This window comes from Haemaphysalis longicornis, unplaced genomic scaffold (genome assembly GCF_048455015.1).
Source record: "Haemaphysalis longicornis isolate Haplotype H1 unplaced genomic scaffold, Haemaphysalis longicornis Haplotype H1 scaffold_12, whole genome shotgun sequence".
NCBI classification, from domain to species: domain Eukaryota; kingdom Metazoa; phylum Arthropoda; class Arachnida; order Ixodida; family Ixodidae; genus Haemaphysalis; species Haemaphysalis longicornis.
This window is the reverse complement of record NW_027526225.1, coordinates 88912950-88931140: the sequence shown is the minus strand read 5'-3', so window position 1 is coordinate 88931140 and position 18191 is coordinate 88912950. Positions and strand designations below refer to the sequence as shown.

General features: G+C 47.2%; 1 protein-coding gene and 1 long non-coding RNA gene across 2 annotated transcripts in view; one reads left to right on the top strand and one right to left on the bottom strand.

The window, feature by feature from the left end:
* Nucleotides 1–554: 554 nt before the first annotated feature.
* LOC144162058 (uncharacterized) overlaps nt 555–18191 on the bottom strand; it is a 40775-nt gene continuing 23138 nt past the window's right edge. The window contains exons 2-3 of the mRNA XM_077692571.1: nt 2619–2890; nt 555–985 (exon numbers count right to left, since the gene is read on the bottom strand). Coding sequence (XP_077548697.1) covers nt 683–985; nt 2619–2890 — 575 coding nt within the window. The 3' untranslated portion in view covers nt 555–682. The remainder of the gene's footprint in view (nt 986–2618; nt 2891–18191) is intronic.
* On the top strand, nt 6368–10091 carry LOC144162057 (uncharacterized). The gene is made up of 4 exons (XR_013320592.1): nt 6368–6857; nt 8430–8589; nt 8677–8799; nt 9289–10091. It is a non-coding gene; the product is annotated as an uncharacterized LOC144162057 (long non-coding RNA).

Genomic DNA, 18191 nt, shown 5'->3' with positions numbered 1-18191 from the left:
ACCGATCTAGGTATGCGCGCCCAAATCCGTGATTTTGGCTGCACTGGTCGAACAGGCTAGGTCAGCGGCCGTAACACGTGGCCTACCGGAATAGGATGGCCGGCCTTGCCGGTTTTACCCTCCTGTTTTACCCTCCGAAATCTTCAGAAAGAAATGTTCTCTCTCTCTCTCTCTCTCTCTCTCTCTCTCTCTCTCTCTCTCTCTCTCTCTCTATCTATCTATCTATCTATCTATCTATCTATCTATCTATCTCTCTCTCTCTCTCTCTCTCTATTTCTCTCTCGACTTCGCTACCTCTCTCTCTCTCTGTAGGCTAGCGAGGTTGAACAGTAGGGCTTTTTACCAGGTGGTGGTAACCACCTGGTAAACTAATGCAAGGAACGTTCAAACCAAGTCACTAGATGGCGCTGCGTGCGTGCAGCAAGTGGCGGGCTTGTACCCACCAGGAAACGGAATCTCGCTGCCGGATTAAAGGGATTGCTCGCGGTTCAGTTATAATACTATTACTTCGAGAAGGCATTCGTCAACCGCCACCCTCGACACTTCAGCTGGGTGGTCGTGGGGGACAGTAGGGTCGTCGTAACATAATACTCCTGCAATACTGAGACGGCGGTGGGTGGATGGAAGAGGCTGCTGGGGAGGGAGGATGGAGAGCCAACGAGGGCGAGAGGAGAGGCGCCGCTCAGTCTGCGGCCGCGCCGCTCTTGTGGTGGTGCTCGGCGGCGGCCTGCTGCTGCGGTGCCCAGAGGCTGGCCAGCCGCTTGGCGTGCTCGGCGGGCGACGGAGGCGGCGGGAACAGGCCCGGGTAGGCAGGCACGGCTCCGAGCAGCGTGGCCGAGTGCGGCGGCGGGTGGTGGGGCGGCGGCCGCCGGTAGTCCAGCGGCGGCGGGGGCGGCGGCGGAGGCTCCTGCAGCAGCAGTTGGTCGAGCGCCTGGAGGACGTCGCCTCCGCAGCGGTCCAGCACGGCCGCCAGAGACGCCTGGCCCTGCGCGTATGGAGGTGGCATGTGCCGCTCATTGCTATTTAAGGGAACCCGATCTCGACCGCCTGCACTCAAAACGAAATCGGAACCGTTTTCTTCCGAATGTTTGCTGTCACCGGCAAGGACGAACCCTCACCCAGCTGGTGCTCTTATCCTGGTTGTAGCAGCGTTCATGTCAGAGGCGATCATGTGACAGGTTGTCACACACCACTGATTTTCTGCGGCAGTGAATTGTATGATTACGAACGCTTTGTTTATGTTCAATTTAGATTACTTTTGGTTTTCCTCATCGGTTCAGTCGTTATCTACCAGGATGGCAGGCGTTCTTAGCGTAAGGCGACCGCTGCAGCTGTCAAGCCTGCACCCGGAAGTAGAGTGATGATTGATATCGACTTTTCTTATTTTAACAGCAGAGCTGTTTGATCTTTTAGTTCCGCCGTATAGCGTTGCCTGAAAAAAAATACCAAGAAAACAGACCAAGCGCACGTGCGCATGCGCCTCGTGAGGAGCGCCCGGCGTCCGCCAGCTCGACCTTCGAGAACACTCTGGCCAGCGTTCGTGGCGTGATTTCTCGCGTGCTGTTCTCCTTGCCAGTTCACACGCGTTCACGCCCGAGGTGGGCAGCACCGTCGCCGAGTTTGCGCTACAGATGCCGAGTTCGCGAAGCCGAGCGCCGCGGGTTCTTGCGCGCGCTAACGTGGTCTACTTTGGTAGAGATATGAAAGGCTGCGGAGAAAACAATCGTGCCTGCAAATCATGGAGAACTTTGAGCGGCAAGTTCGGAAACCCATGTAAGGTGCTACAGCCAGGTCTCCCACGAATTGGGCCGCCGGCTCTAGTATTTTTCCAGCCTTGCACCACTAAGTGCAAGCTGCGCCAACTTTTCAAATATTGATATCGAATTTCAATAGATAGAAAATATCGATTTCCATTTTGATAGCGAGGGGACGATGAAAATTGCTGCACCATTTGTTTCACTCACGGAGGTTTCCACATAATCTTTACCCACTATCTCGCTAAATTGGCCAAAACAGTGATGCTTGTATGTTCACACTTTCCACCTTAGGGCGCACAGTGTGAGCCCACTGGCCAATTCTTATTGCCCTTGCCTGAGCTATAGTTAAGTCACGCATATAAGCGGCCCTTTAGCCGGTGACAGCCGTGTGTACACGCTTACCCTCGGTCGAGCGGCCTAAACTTGCCGCTGTGCAAGCTAGTACTCCAGCCAATCCCTGTTTCCCTTACCTGACTTATAATTACGGCACGCATATAAGCTTCCCTTGTCGGTGACAGCCGTGTGTACACGCTTACCCTCTGTCGAGCGGCGATCGTTGCTGCAAAGACGACGAGCGGCCTAAACTTGCCACTGTGCGAGTACTCAGCCAATCGCTGTCTCTCTTATGTAAGTTATAGTTACGGCAGGCATATAAGCTTCCTTTGCCGGTGACAGCCGGTGACGGTGTACACGCTTACCATCTGTCGAGCGGCGATCGGTGCTGCGAAGACGACGAGCGGCCTAAACTTGCCACTGTGCGAGTACTCTAGCATATCCTAGTTTCTGTCACTTAAGATGTAGTCACGGCATGCGTATAAGCGGCCCGCGGGCAGTGGGGAAAAGCGTGAGTAATGTCCTCACCCTGGTGGGAAAGAGCCTGGCCAGCGTGTCGAGCGGCGACCGGCGCTGCGAAGACGACGAGCGGCCGTCCAGTGCCAGCGGTTGTTCGGGCGGCGAGACCGACCGGTCGCTGCTGTCGTCCGCGTCGCCACCGCAGCGCGCCGCCACTCCGTCGTCGGTGGCCGACGAAGAGACCGGCGCGGGGCTCCCGCTGCTCCCGCTCGGCTCCTCCGACGACGCGTCGTCCGACGGCGGGCCGCCGCTGCTGCTGCCTCCTCCCCCGCGCTTCCACTCTGCGCAGGCAGGAGGTAATTCAGGAAATAAATCTGAAGCAGGCCTAAATTAAGCAAGAAATACATCGGAAGCAGGACAACTTAAGATCGACAACGGAAGTTGCCCCGGAAGAACTTGAAAGAACTACAGTTTTATCGTTGCAGACAGACCTGGGAATGCCTGTTTCAGGGCGGCTTTGCGACGCTGCTTAACTGGCTTGGAGCGGCTTTTCAGTGATGCCGGCTCAGGTCGTTTTTATATATATATATATATATATATATATAGTCGTTTGAGCCTTGTTACGCAGATTGTTCCTTCTGAAAGCCTTATGACCAGATGGTCTTATGATCTGATGACTATTTGTGGATGTGAATTGTGGATGATTGATTTATTGATTGATTGATTGATTGTAATGACGACTGACTGACTGACTGACTGAAACTGACAAACATTTTACTTATCTCAACAGCTGAAATTTCGTAACGAGCGTGGGAACGCGCACTAGCGCTACACACCAACTGCTAGCAGCAGTTTTTGCTCCGTTCTTCTAAACTCTCAGAGGCCCAAGAGACAGAGCGCTTGCATCAAGACATAGATAGTGGAAGTTGGAATCCAACGGGGTCGAATTATCGCTGTACATGACCATGAAGTGTGGGTGTGTGGCGGTCTAACGTGTCATCCAGCCGTGGCCGCTTCCTTCACATTTGCACGTCACGCTCTTGTGTATAATGCTCGGCTCACGGAGCACACAAGGCCACCTTTCGGCGAACTTTTGCCGAATACGGAATTTCGGAAGCAGTAAAATCATTTCGACAATTGTATGGAACGGTTGGTGGCAGTCTGGAACGCGATGGAAGAATAGATTCTTCCACCGTGGTCTGAAACGTCCGGCAGCGACAAGTCGATGGTGGAACATCAAGACAGAAACAATTTTCTTCCGTTATAATAATTATTCAACTCTGTCTTACTTATTTTCCTGACATAGTTGTTGCAGGAATTCGAGAAAGACTGCGCTTTATGAAGTCTCTCAACTCTATCGTTTATACACTCTTAATCTGGTTCCATGTAAGTTCCAGTTAAACGGGGCGATCCACATATTTTTATCTGGATCTAAACGAAGAATAACTGGAACGAGAGATATAAGTGGATCTTATCTGGAACTGTGCATTTGTTTTCTTTAGGTTTGTGGTTATTATGTGGAACCGAATAAATTAGGGGATGTGCTGTCGGCCGTTCCAGTTACTGTTCCACTGATGTCCCAGTAAAAATTTTGGACAGTGCTTTTGTATATTTTTTGCTCGTGTCTTGTTCCACATAACTTGTGCGCTGCAGTGAAGTATGCACTGAATCGTGCATTAACTGGAACAATGAACCACATATATATTTGACGCGCTTTGGCGCACAAGCGCACGCACAAGCACTTGCACGCACACGCCCACAGACATAGATACAGACACGAACGCACACCCGCGCACCCACACATACACACACACATGCATGCAGTCACACACGCACACACGCACGCACCACATAAAATTTAATAAACTTCGTCGATATCTATGGAACTGCCTTAGAGCAGTTTACTTATATAAGACGGCTGAGGCGTATTTTTAGTGACGTTATTTGACAGAAAAAAATATGTCCACTGCTATAACAACACCGCACAAAGCATGAAAGGTGCGAGAAAAGGGTATCTTAGCGAAAATAGAAATTCCACGAACCCCTCTCAGGTTGTCTGCGGCGCTCAAACCGCTTTAGTGAATATCGTCTTTTGCTAATTGCAGACGCGCAGTACGTCTGAAATCACCAATGACTTGAATTTGAGAAGGACCAGATGTCCTCAGGTTCTCATTCTGCGTTTGGGACAGAGCCGCGGTAGTGCTGAAGAATTCATTGGGCTTTTGTGGATACCTCATAAAGAAATATATATAGTTGTTGAGACTATTGCATGTTCTGCATTTGGTCCACAAAGCGTCGCAGAAACATTGTTTTTTGCTCAATGCTCAGCCATCAGCTCGCTGTGTTGTAGTGCGTGCACAATTTTAAGTGCTTTACAGGAAAGTATAAATGGCTACAATTTGCTGTAAAATAGGTACTTAGTCCACGTTATTTATGCCCTGATGCGGTAAATACATAGTGTTAACCGACTGTGCCGCATTTCACACTGCACGCAGCATGTCACGCATGCAGTTATATATGCTTGGATGTTCGTTAGCATTTTTCGTCTCGTGCATGCTATTAAGGGTGACTCACCTGATCCAATTGATATGGGACTTACTAATTCATGACGCAAATTCATGAGACTTACTAATTCAAAAGCACCATGTACCGATACAAGACGTTTTACGAATTCACAAAAATGACACTAATGACCCGGTTTGCTTCTTCTAGAAATACAGTAGACCCTCGTTAAGACGAACTTGGTTAAAACGAACACTGATTAAGAACCACAACATTTTTCTCTTGTAACGTCCACAATGCAATACACCTCCGCTTAAGACGAATTTCGGATAATACGAATACATTTTTACCGTCCCATCGGGTTCGTCTTAACGGGAGTCTGCTGTATATCATTTCTTTGCAGAAATAAAAAAAAAACAAGAAACGCATTTTGGTTTATCCAGTCTTCACTGGAAGGCGCTAGCGGTCTACCACGCGAGAGTTTTATTTCTTTCTTCCAGTAGAGAAGCGACATATATATAAAATAAGCAAACTAGGCCGTTGTGAATATCGGTATGTATTTGTAAAAATATTCGTATTGGTGCGCGATGGTTTTTAAGGCCGTTGGTCATGACGTAGTAAGTCCGATAGGAATGCTAACAGGTGAGTCCCTTTTAATTTCCACAAGCAAAAACAAAAGCCTCTTTGCAGGGAGCGGTTGACTGGGTGAACGGAACTAAACTTGGACAACTAAATATACCACGTGATACCTGCATTATTTTGTATGTATTAATGCTGAAATGACATTGTAATTCCTAATTATGCTGTGCAGTAACGGAAAAATGTGCAGAGTTAACTTGCTGTTGTTGTGTCTTGTCATAGTAATTGAAGTTCATTGAATGATCCGCCTTCTACAGCTGCTTCCCCAGTTGCTGTTTTCCTGTAGTATTGGTGTTCAGGAGGGAAAAGGGCTGGGAAACGGGCCGATGTATTATTACTCGCGAATTAGCTGTAAGTAGCTCTATATAACGTGGGTATCTAAGAGCGTCGCAGTATATTTTATTGACTACGGAAAGGCTTGTTGTCAAAAAAAGCAGTAAATGAAGCCACGCCCTTTTGCGTTCATTGTAAACAGTAACGCAGAAATTGTCATCCATAGTTAAGCTCGGATATCGCACGTACTCACGGCCCTCCGCGAGAAACAACTTTAGCCAGTACTTTCGCGCTAACGCGGCTATTATCTGAGCTTTGTTTCGGCCTCAGCGGGCGTAAACGTCCGCTTAGACGGATATGCCCGTTTTCCGAATCAAATAAAAGCCATCACGTGTGCCGAGTTTGTATGAGCTCTTATGCGGGCGCATCGCCAAAGCCTCCGCGAGAACGAAAGTTTGCCGAAGCCATGAGGAAAAGACCGCCACTCCAGTAGCGCATTCCATGCGCATGCGTCAGCAGCAGCACGGCAGAGCTGTTTTTGCGTTGATTCACGGTACAGTGGGGCTGCAACGGGTACGACGACGACGGATGAAAATCGGGACTGCGTCAACACTTTGAACGACAGCAGCGCTCCCATCTTCCAGGATTCCCTCCGCTAATTTTACGGTCTTCCGCATGCAGCGCCACCAGTGGCATTCCCAAACGGGTTTCTCAATTGCTCGCGCGATGCGCCTGATATTTACTAAAGAAATTCGCGGTCACGCTGGCGAGAACCGTTAGCGCCGTTAGCAGTTTGATTGGGTTGATTGCGGCGTGCAACTGCGAATTTTTTCATATCCCCGGGCTGTATTTCCTGTTCGACGAAGTGGAGTTTTGCCAGGAGGTGCAAAAAAGGTCAGTGCTGCTTATTTATGTGCTGGTAACGGTTGTTGTTCAGTGACATCCTTGTTAACTGCTTCCGATAAACATACCGCTTCTCTGCCCGTTATTCGTGTGTCGTCCATGCTTGTGGTCGCGGCGTGTAACATTTTGTGTTGGAGAAACATTTGCAGCCGTAATTTACCAAAACTTCCGTGTTCGTGGGTCAGAGTCGGCCGGACATTTCTGACTGCGTACGTTAGCCATTGCTATAAGGAAGTTGCTGGTTTGCGCGTTTCATGATTGTATTTTCCCTTACTGTGTGGCTTTGCTTAGTTGTGTATCTCTGCGGTAGCGAATCTTCTCGGGTTTAGTCGCTCGCGATAATCGCGCGTGCACACGTGTACAACTTCCAAGCAAGTTTGTCGGAGCGTCCGTCCTTAGATTTATTGGTATTTTTAAAACTTGCGTGTTAATTGCGGCGTTGTGTTAGTCTGCTGAGTAGAATGCATTTACTGTGCTTACCAGACCGGGAGTCTTCAACCTTGCCCGTTGTGCGCAAGGTAGACGCTATTTCGAGTTGTGTTGATGTGCTTTCAAGGCGTAATCTTACGTTTATCTGTTCCATGATTCCATGTTTCATGTTTATGTTCCATGTTTCTTCCAATTCCTTTGACCAGTTGAGATGATCTATTTTAAATACCATTGCCTGAAGTGTAGAGAAATGGAAGGGACAGTTGTCTTAGCAGTACCGCAGTAACAAACGTTCCTTTTGTAGAGGGGAAGAAATGTGGAAGGAAACACGCAGCGGGTATATAGAAAGTGTGCTGCCGTTTCTATGCTGGTAATGTCAGTGGTAACTTGAGACTTCAGGATAATTATCCAATATCCATAATTAGTGGTTGCTGCTTCACGAACCGCGTTAGAAATAAGCCACTCTTGCATTTTTATGCCGTCAATGTCGGTGGTAACCCGAGAGTCGAAATAATTTCCGACAACGCTCAGGTGATAAGTTCTTGCATCACTGTGTGCACCCAACATTAATCCATTTCTGTGCTTCCTTGAACTTAGAAAATATACTGCGAAAGCAGATTGCTACATTCTGTATTCGATCTGTATAACCTGTCCAGATGGCTGACTGTGAATACATTTGTCTCTACACTGGTAGTTTGCGACAATTGTTTTCCCTTGTCTGAAGAACAGAAATTAAAACGAATTATTTCCATTCCTTACATATACCTCTGAAATCATGGCTGTGGCATTCACTGTGGCTGAAGACATATTCGGCACGCCGAGGCGTCGTCGTGACAAGTGTGGCAGATTATGAATGCATTGTGGAAGTCACAAAGCCACGAAAGAGTGCCTCTTGAGTGTTGCGTATTATACAGACGTTCACCACTCCGCATGGAGCAATGACAGCTGAGCCTAAAAAAGTTCAAATATTTTTATATTTAAAATTGTTTCGCCTGAAAACGTTACCAGGGATCGTGCTGCAAAATAAAGTTTAGCACAACTAATCAGGCATTGTACGAGATCTTGTAGTACTCCCTTCTTAGAGGGAAGCGTAAATTTATGCTTCGATATTTTTATACTGTATTTTTTTTCTAGGAAATAGGGCGGACCGGGACTTTAAACAGTGGAACAAGGAATGCATACTGCCATTTTCCTGGTTCTTCAAGGCGTGTGTTCATCGTTCTTGAAGGCGTGTGTTCACAAAAAGGAAACACATGAAAGCCGTTGTACGGGATGAAATCATTGCATTCTACAAGTAAGTACGCACTCCCAGTTCTGGAACTTTGATGGTCCCTTTTTATGTAGTTGCAATATACGTAATGGCTTCGGAACACCATTTCAGTGACAACTTGACCTGTAGGTGAAAACGACAGTAAGAGCTTTTGGGAACACGTTGGCAAAACTTTCCTGGAAATGCACTCCGAGGAGGCCCTGCCAGGAACGCCTGCATCTTAATTTTAGTTGGGTAAGTTGGCATTTTATTTTTGTGGGACTCAATTTATGGTAGTGTTTATTGAAGCTGGCATTTTATTTTTGCGGGACTGAATTTGTGGTAGTTTTCTTTGTAGCAAAATCTTACTGTTAAAAATAAATCGTGAACTCCAATATTGGGAAATACCTTCACATTCAGCCTGTTTCGGATGCTGCAACATGTGGACAAAAAAACTATTATTTTGCATTCAAGTTTTGCATACATTTTGCTTTCACATTGAGAGTTGCTGCTGTGATAATACGGCACCACGGCCACGCCCAGTGCGGTTGCTTTCCAGAATTAGAGAACGGCCATTGACAGTCTGTGCTAATATTTTTTGTATATTGTTAGCAGCATTCCCAGAAAAGAAACCAAGAAGTCGCTGATATTTCAATCAATTACTGTGCTATAAAAGGGGTATCCTAAGCAACTCACTCATTTAAAGCCATCGTCTAACAAAATTTTCTTCTTCCTTCCTTAAAGGTACATGACGTGGTCCAGTTATTCTCGAGGTCCAGTTATTTTGAGAGAAGAAAATGGCAGCGTAAATATTGTCTGCAAGAAACACGTCATGGATTTTCCGCCTGCGTTGTCACATCAAGATGTGGTCATCCTCCTCGCCATATATTTCATAATCTCCTGAAACTTATGCGACTTTGGAGAGTTCTTAAGACTTTTGCAGAGAGTTCTTGGTCATTTAACAGTGGCCTGGTGTCATTTAAGTTGGAAGCTCTGTTGAAAGACTTGATGTGGTCACTCTATTTAGGGTTTTAAACTGTTTTTAGACGTTGAAGCCTACCTGGAAAGATATGTAATCTTTTAAATGATTGGTAGATGCTAGTGGCATGTCAATTGCAAAACTGAAGTCGTGCTTTCCTTTGCAATTTTTCATTATTGGCACAAAGCGCAGGCTGCCTTTGCAGCTACTCTATCTCCCTGTTAATGTAGTTAATGGCACTACACTGTAATTTTTTTATTATTAAAACATTACGGTACCTGATTTCATGTGATAAAACAGCATATTTTATGCTCACTGTTGTGTAATGCTTTTTGAGTTAGTGCGAGGGTAGATGTACAAGTCTGTTTGTGACGCGGTTGCGCTTAAAGCCATCTTTATTACCCATGCTTTTTAGCAAAAAAGAATGGTAAATATTAGCGAAAATAGGAAAATGCCACTTAGATCATTTTGGCCACTTGATATCGTTTTCGTATTTGATCCTGTACGCTGGTCATTTTCTGCACAAGTGGAAACCGATATGTCTCCGTATCTCAAATGTACGCTATAATACGAGCGAATAAAATTTGCTTTGTGTTTTGAAAAGCATTGTATCAGTGCTAATAGTTGGTTTGGTGTGTATTTTAATGCGAGTCTTGTTTCTTTTACATGCAGCCAAAACCCAGAACAGGATGCGGCGGATGAAGCCAAAGTCTCTGTGTGCCGCTCCAGGTATCTCAGACCAGCTTTTATATCAAACTGTGCTCCGATAGGCAACTGTTGGGAACTGTCAGGGACCACACTGCTGCGGCGGTTTCTGTTTTCCAATTGTTGGTATCACTGTGGGCCATATGTCAAGGCTGCGTTAGAATGGTGCTTGCGGTTTCCTTCTGATACCTATGCATCCGCCAGCCTGGCAAATGACCTCAGTTTATACCAACAGGAAAGCTGATATATTCGAAAAGTGGAGTCCCATAGACAGCTTCTCAACGTCTATCGGAACACCGTTTTATATAAACAGCTGGTCTGAAGGTACCTGGAACGGCGCACCGGATAAATCCATAATCATTTTACGTGGATCAGTGTTCCAGTAACTTACACTACCCGTTTATTTGGAACAGTGATCCGTATACTTTTATTTGGAACGCCGATCCAGATAATTTAGCTGCAAAAATATGTGGTGCACTGTTCCACTTACATTTTCAGGGTATATGGAACACGGTTCCAAATATATAAGTGGAACTTTTTTGCAAAAAAGTTCCAGTTACTAAGTGGATCTTATGTGGATCCAGATTAAGAGTGTAGCATCGTAACGCTGGGTGCACACCTCTTAAAGCTCCGTCCTTACCTGCCCCTTCTACTGTTTTCATATTTTTTTCTCATTGTTTTTCCTTTCCCACGTGTAGGATAGCAAACTAAACCACTGCCTGATTGACATTCCTGCCTTTCTTTAACCTTTATTTACCCCTTCCCGTTTTGCTTGAAGTTTCACTGCATGTAACAATAATTTTTGTCGACCACCTTCAAACCTCAGGGGTTTTTTTTGGGGGGGGGGGGGTGTAAGGGGGGGAGGAGGGGGTTGTCCTGCCCGACTTTTCGATAGCCGTAACTCCCCATAAAGCGAATCTATAGAGCGGAATTGCAAGTTGTGTCTCTTTCAAAAGCGGCCGCTTTGAGCGCGCGCTGATTAGCTGAAAGCGGACGACACGGGTGTAGCGCGAAAGAGGAGAAGATTTCATTATCGTTGATTTGAAGCCGAGGGGAAAGGGAGCGATTAGTTAGTAAATTATTATAAAGATGGGGATAATGTTGGTAACGAAGCGTCAACAGACGGCGGCTTTTCGACATGGTATTCGGTTGTTCAAATGGGTTGTAATATGGTTGGATGAAGGCGAACGAAAATTTTGGTTTGCTTCGGTGATCCGGTGTTTCGGTCTCCGTAAAAACGCATTTTTAGACATTAAAAGCACGTAGAAGTACTGTAAAACTTATAGCAGTACTACACTATAAAACCTATATTATACCTTTATAAAACTATACTATAGCTTTACATGAAACCTTTACTATAAAACCTATAAAACTTATAGTTCCTCCATATGGACACAGCACTGAAACAACAACAGTGAAACAAAAAAAGAACGACTAAAAAGTGTCAAGTTTTAATGCGCTGACAATCAAAATGTCCAAGAAGACACCATTCTAAATAGCCCCAATAAATTGATAAATGATAGCCAAGCGTGAAGAACCATCTACCCTCCGGAAAGTACCGTATTCTGCAACCACCCCGCGCCAAAAAAATGCGTACGTGTCGAGAAGTGTCACCGTCTAGAAGCAACTATGCCAGGAATCCGCCACCAGTAATTACGCCGAAACCGGGCGTCCCCCCTTAATTCACTGCTAAGCTCCAACGCACAATCCCGCTGCCACTATATGATAACCCTGCGTCAATAAAGTAGGGAGAGATTCATATTTCCCGCCACCTGCAGCACAAAAGGGCAACGGGCCACAGCGCGATATTGGCAACGCTTTTACCTTCTGTAACGCTCTCGACGACGCATGCACAAAAGGACAGCTAGCATTTCTTTTTTGTATTTCCCGCTCGCCCGTGACGCATCTCGCCATCCGATAGGCACACGTGCGGGCCTTAATAACGGGGCGGGACAGAAATTTAATAAGCGACATAGTTATCCGAGCCTTTCCGCGGGGAATGTCAATAGGTGTCGCTCCTCCAGCAAGACACCCGTACTAAAAGGAAGAGTCGACTCGAGGAATGCGGCCGCTCTTCATAAGGAGGTGAAATAAAGGGCGCGACCATGTTAAAGCTCTGCCCCGAGCGCCCCTCCCCCCCCTTCCATATTCTCGTATAACAAACTGTCAGAAAGTTAGATGACGCAGTGTCGTAACGCCTGGCAAGCCCGCGAAGAGCTTCTTCTCCCCCCGGGATATGAGGAGTCACATTCCGCACGTGCTCCCCTTTCTCCCCCATCTTCCACGCCTCCCCTAGCATCCTTTAACGCCTTCCCTTCCTCTTCCTTCTCCAGCGAGAGCGCGCTGCCATTGTGAGCGCCCGCGAGATTAATCGGGCGGACCTGCGGTCCGCGCGGCGCTAGAGCAGCGAGGCTGCTTCGCCACTTGGCCCCAACGCGCCGCGGGAAAGCGCCTTTGCGGGACGTTCGCTGCTCGCTTCATTCGTTGTCGTCGCCCTCCTCGCCGTCCACTCGCCCTTTCAGTGTCGTCGCTAGTTTTTACTTGTTCTCCGTCGCCCATCCTCATCACCCGGCCACACTTGTCGTCCCGACTGGGCACTCTGGGTCTCTCTTCTGCCCAGCGGGACATTTCTGTTTTCTTTTCTGTATTTTTTTGTCCCGTGCTGTTGTTGTTGTCGTGTTTCCCCGTTCTTGTCGACAAGGCCGACTCGCTGCCTCCCCGACGGGCCTGTTGTCCCCGTCTTAACGTCCCTGTGTTGCGGCGACTAAAGATGAACACGCGGCCTCCTTTTCAGTCCCCTTATTCGCCTCGCTATTCAAGAACCCTTTGTTGCCGGTCTCATATGCGAGCAGCAGATCCGTCCTTGCTGGCTCATTTCGTGTCCCGCTTTCATGAATCCACTCTTCTTTTTCTTTGTTGTTGGCTTGTTTTCGGCTGCGAGTGAGAGCTCGGTTGCCTTGACAGCCCTGAATGAGCTTTTTAGAGTGAAACACTCCTACCACGCTTAAATGGACTTCTTAAATGTAAGATGACCGTCTTTGCTAATGGGCCATCCGGAGGGCTATCTGCGCAGCAGCAGACAAGGGTACGCACTGGCGTGGAGTTAGGCCTAACTTTAAGGTTTGAGATATGCCCATTAATTTACCTCCTCTATCAAAGGCGGCTATGGAAGAAGTGGATTGCGAGATTCAAGTGACGACAGCGTGAGTTTATAGGTGGAAGCATTGCTATTTTTAGCACTAGAAGTAGGAGCGTTGAGATGAGAAATTTCGACATTATGAGTCGTCAGTATATAGGTAGAGGGCAGGTTTCGAGAGGGGAGGAAGGTGTGGGGGCGGGAAGAAGACGGATGATTCATTTACGCACCCACAAACACTAAAAAGAGAATGTTTAATGCTTTACGTCAAGCGGCTGCGAAAAAAAAATCTGCAAGTATTCGACATGCGCGCATGGGAAGGCTTCCTGTCCCGGTGTTCCCTCATTTTCGAGGTCGCAAAAGGGGGGTTAAACATGGGCCGCATGGGCCAGCCATTTGGCCCTGTTATAATGATATAGTGAGCTCACTGTCTGGTGACATCGGTATGCGGGACATATGACCCTTGCATTCCTGCTCCAGCCTCCCTACAGATCAAGTGACGTGGGTTTTTTATGTATTTTTACGCCGTTCTTGAATCCCTGTGGCTTGAAGTGAGGGAGCGATGTGGGGCCACCGACCCTCCATTAATCAGGATACGGGTGAGCGCTAATAAAGCATGGGGATATTAACCGGAGTAGTTATCTGTCTCGGTTCACTTGGCAGCCTCTTGCGTTTCCCTTATTGAAACATGGCTTGTAGTGACCTTAGAAGGCAGCGAAGTTTTAACGGCTGAGGTATTGTGTCTTTGAATTACCGCCAAGTTAATTACTCAAGGTATCGCGTAGTACTGCGTGAATCCAACTTTATTTGTGGTGAAGGTGTGATTGTCCTATCAATGGGACCGACACTTGCATGGTATGTGGCACGACAGCATGTCGAAGGTAGACCACGTGTTCTTAGAGCAGTTTTATTAGAGTGAAAGCTGTCTTAGTAGGACCGATGTTGTTCTGTGAAAAAACTAATGCATTTCCGCATAGACCGGTTGGTCGACCGAAAAGCTCTGATAAGACCTCTGGACACACGGCGTGTGCGTGAAACCGGCCTTGTATTGCGTAAAAACGGTTGCTTGAAATTACTTGAAAGTCTATAACAGTGATTTCAACTTCAACTAGTTACAGCGGAAAACTGATTTGATTGATTGTAGGGTTTAACACGCCGACGGAACGCAGGCGATGAGGCGTGCCGTAGTGGAGAGCTGCTGATTAATTTTGACCACCTGGGGATTTGCAACGTGCGTCGAAATCTCGCACACACGGGCATTTCTGCTTTTCTCCTCCATCAGAATAGCGGCCGCCGCGGCCGGGAATCTAAACCGCGTCCTCATGCTCAGCAGCGCAACGCCTTAGCCGCTTAGCCACCGCGGCGGATAGATCTGAAAACTGCCGAAACATATTCTGTAGAAACACGATGGAGACAAAAGGGGCGCGTTTAGACTTCAGAACGCCAGTAGTCTTTTTTTTTTTTTATCGAGCTCAGGAGAGGAAGGAAGGCTGAAAGTACGAAAGCTGTGTTACGGCTTAAGCGTTTTACCGACTGCGCAAAAAGAAAAATAAAAAATTAGCAGTGGCTTAGCTCGGCTAAGCCAGGATATACGTAGCGTGAGCTAAGGTTCAGCACCAGTACTCCAATTGGATTGGATTTCAATCCAACACCATCCAATTTAATCCAATCCAATCCAATCCAATCCAAACACATGCAATCCAAGCCAATCCAATCCAAGTCTACGCTACGCAAAGTCAATCTGATCCGATCTGATCCAGACCAATCCAATGCTTCTCGCGCTTGCGCAGAACGGCCCTTCACGGCACACGCGAAACCGCTCAACCTCGGCCAGTGTAGCTTACGCTACGAAACAGATTTGTATGTGGGTTTGAGTTCAAAGCCGACGAATTTGACGGTGTCTTTCGGCACGTGGCACGTGCTCCCTGCGTGGAGGGCATAAAAGAGTCGTGGTCGCACCAACGACCACCATGTTTGGTCGCTACCGATTAATGGGCGGCCTTGCACGGGTCGGTCGCCATCAAAGGAGCGGAATTCAATGGGCCGCAGAAGGAAGTCACCGAGGAGGCACAAGGAAGCGGCGGATCCATCCGGTTCCTACAACAATAGAACTTCCTTGCTAGGCAACGATTCTGACTGTGACTTATGAAACGTGCATCGATTCAGTCCTCGGACGGGCGTGGTAGTCAACGTGCAGTGCCTCGAAGACTCGTTCCGGGATGTTTCAATGAAAGTCACGTTTGTCATGCATCCCATGGTGCCGGTGCACAGTCCCGCGCACGAAAGTTCCCGGCCATCATGTCACGCCAATGAATTTACGACAAATGTTTCCGCTGTCTCTAACCTTACTTGTATAGGGTGGTTGAAGATATTTAGGAATGAAATGCTTTGAGCAGCCCCATTTCGAAGCTTTTGTGAGCGCATACGGGTCTGCGTGGACGCCGTAGCGCCGATTTAAAAAAAAAAAAGGTTTCTACCTATCTATCTTTCCCTCACCCAAGGGCGTATTTTTGCCCATAGTGTGAAATACCCCAGTTCGCGAAGTGAGGTATCCTTAACATTACTGGAATAAACAGAAAAAAATCCCGGGCCATCTTCACTAACGTGAAACCGGAACAGGGGCGAAGCATGCAGTTTTTAAGTGTATTCCTGTCGCCTTGGAGTTTTTGCTAACGGAAAGGAAACCATCGGGGAATAAAAGTCTGATGTCTTTTAGTGTTTTAGCGCGAGGCGTAAACGAGTGTCCCGGTGTTTTAGTACCGTGGCTACATGAGATGATGGTTACGACGATGACATGAGGTGCCGACAGCCCGACCCCTTAAAGGAGCCATGAAGACAAAATACAAGTTGTGTTTATTAGAAAGACTGCTTAGTCCCGATAACAATGATACCAATATCATCGCAATCTTCGAACAAATAACGGAGATATTGATGAAAACGTGTGAAGCAGTCGCGACCCTTTAGCCAATTTCCCGCAACTTTTCTATGACGTCACGGAACCGTGTTTGTGCGATTGGCGGCCGCCTAACTGACCTGTCGCGACGACACATGACTGGACGTCTGTAATGGGGCCTGTAGTGCCATTTGACCGCATCACTTGAATGCTAACGTGCAGTTAACGCACTGAAAATTATGTTTTATTGTTGGCCCGTATGTCGTCATTCTTGCTCATAACACGTCATTGTGGCGCGAAATTTAAAAGTTTTTAATACTTCTTGCTTTTTTTCGTTTAAAAAACATATTTTGTGGCTGTAATGGGGCTGAGTGAGATACTGAATCCTAGTTCTTTCAAATTAAACGAAGCTGCATTTTCTCTTCATGGCTCCTTTAAGGAGCTTCGCCCATAATAAAGTGAGTTTGCAGTTTGCCACTTCTATTAATTGAACACAGTCGTCGCTGCTGTCACAAGCGGGAATCATAATCACAAGGTCATCATAAATTCCTAAAAAAAATACTGGGGATGCTTTCTACTTTCTCAAAATATGAATGCGAAAGCCTAGTTGAACCTTCTGTTGAGCTGCGCTGGAACTTTCTGTCCATCTTTGCGGCCGCGACCGTATGTACTTGAGCAGCCCTCTGTACAGCACCCTCAAAAGCTCGTTTCTCTCGCTGGCCATCCATCACACTGAAACATCTACGACACAACCCGGAAGCTTACCCTAAACCACACAAACACCTAACCAAAGTAGAACAGGTCTTAGTGGGGCAGGCGCAAACGGTTACCCTCCTAACCCCAGCACGACTGGCCCTTTACCAAGGAAGACCACTACCACAGTGCTCGAAATGCCTGGGAGTGTTGGATCAGCGTCACCTAATCGGCAACTGCAACAAGGGACCAGGCGAAGAAACCATTGTGGGACTCTCGTCACGTGAAGACCAAACCGCCCTCACCGCTTTCATCAAGCAAAACCTGGAACGCCACTGCAAGGGACGTCAACAAGCCCCCGACAAAAACTCAACCTAGTCCACATGACGCCGCCTAGGAAGCCACGATAGGCAACCTAGAGGTTCCCTGAACAGAGGGGACCTATACCGGCAAAAGATATATAGTAATAAAGCTTTCATTCATTCATTCATTCATTCATTCATCGCCAGAAGTCTAGGAGGCTCGTATCGCCCGTGCGGTGGTCGCCTGCCCTGCATTGCCGCAGCTGTTTTTCCTTTCCCCGTGCGGACCGCGTCGGTCTCTTCCCGCACTGCTGTTTACCTTTGTTGGAGCACGATCACGTGACCCGCTGGCGCAACGTCAACTTTTTTGGGCTATTCTGTGCACCTCACAACGATTGTTTGTGCCTCACGAGTTTTGCGAAACAAGGAGATCTAAGGCTTTCGTCTTACCCTAAGACCTGATGAAAGCAGACTAAATTCCTGCTTACAAAGCGTTGTCCGGTACACTCGCTGCAGGAATGAGCTACTGTGTGCACGTACGTGACGCTTTTCGACAGGCTTCAAAGTAGGCACACTGTGTTTAAAGTGTACAGGCACAGGTTTCTTATAAAGCGTTGTCCAATACACCATTGCGGACATACGCAGTGCGTCAATATGTAACAATATATTGTAACGTAATATTTTGGTTACATATCCGCTACTATAGCATGAAGATTGGAAGTGAAGAGTCGATGCGTTGAAGAGGGTTTAAAAGGTTAACTTGTTTACTTTACTGGTAACATTGATGAAATTTGGCACATACAAACTTGAAACAATTACACTTATTACATAGATGAAAAAGGCAGTCAGAAGATTCAGAGTACTCAACGAAACATGGTTGGCGGGCGAAGGGCTCCCGGCGTCTGGCCCCGACGATCGACAGCAAGCGGCTCTGGTGTT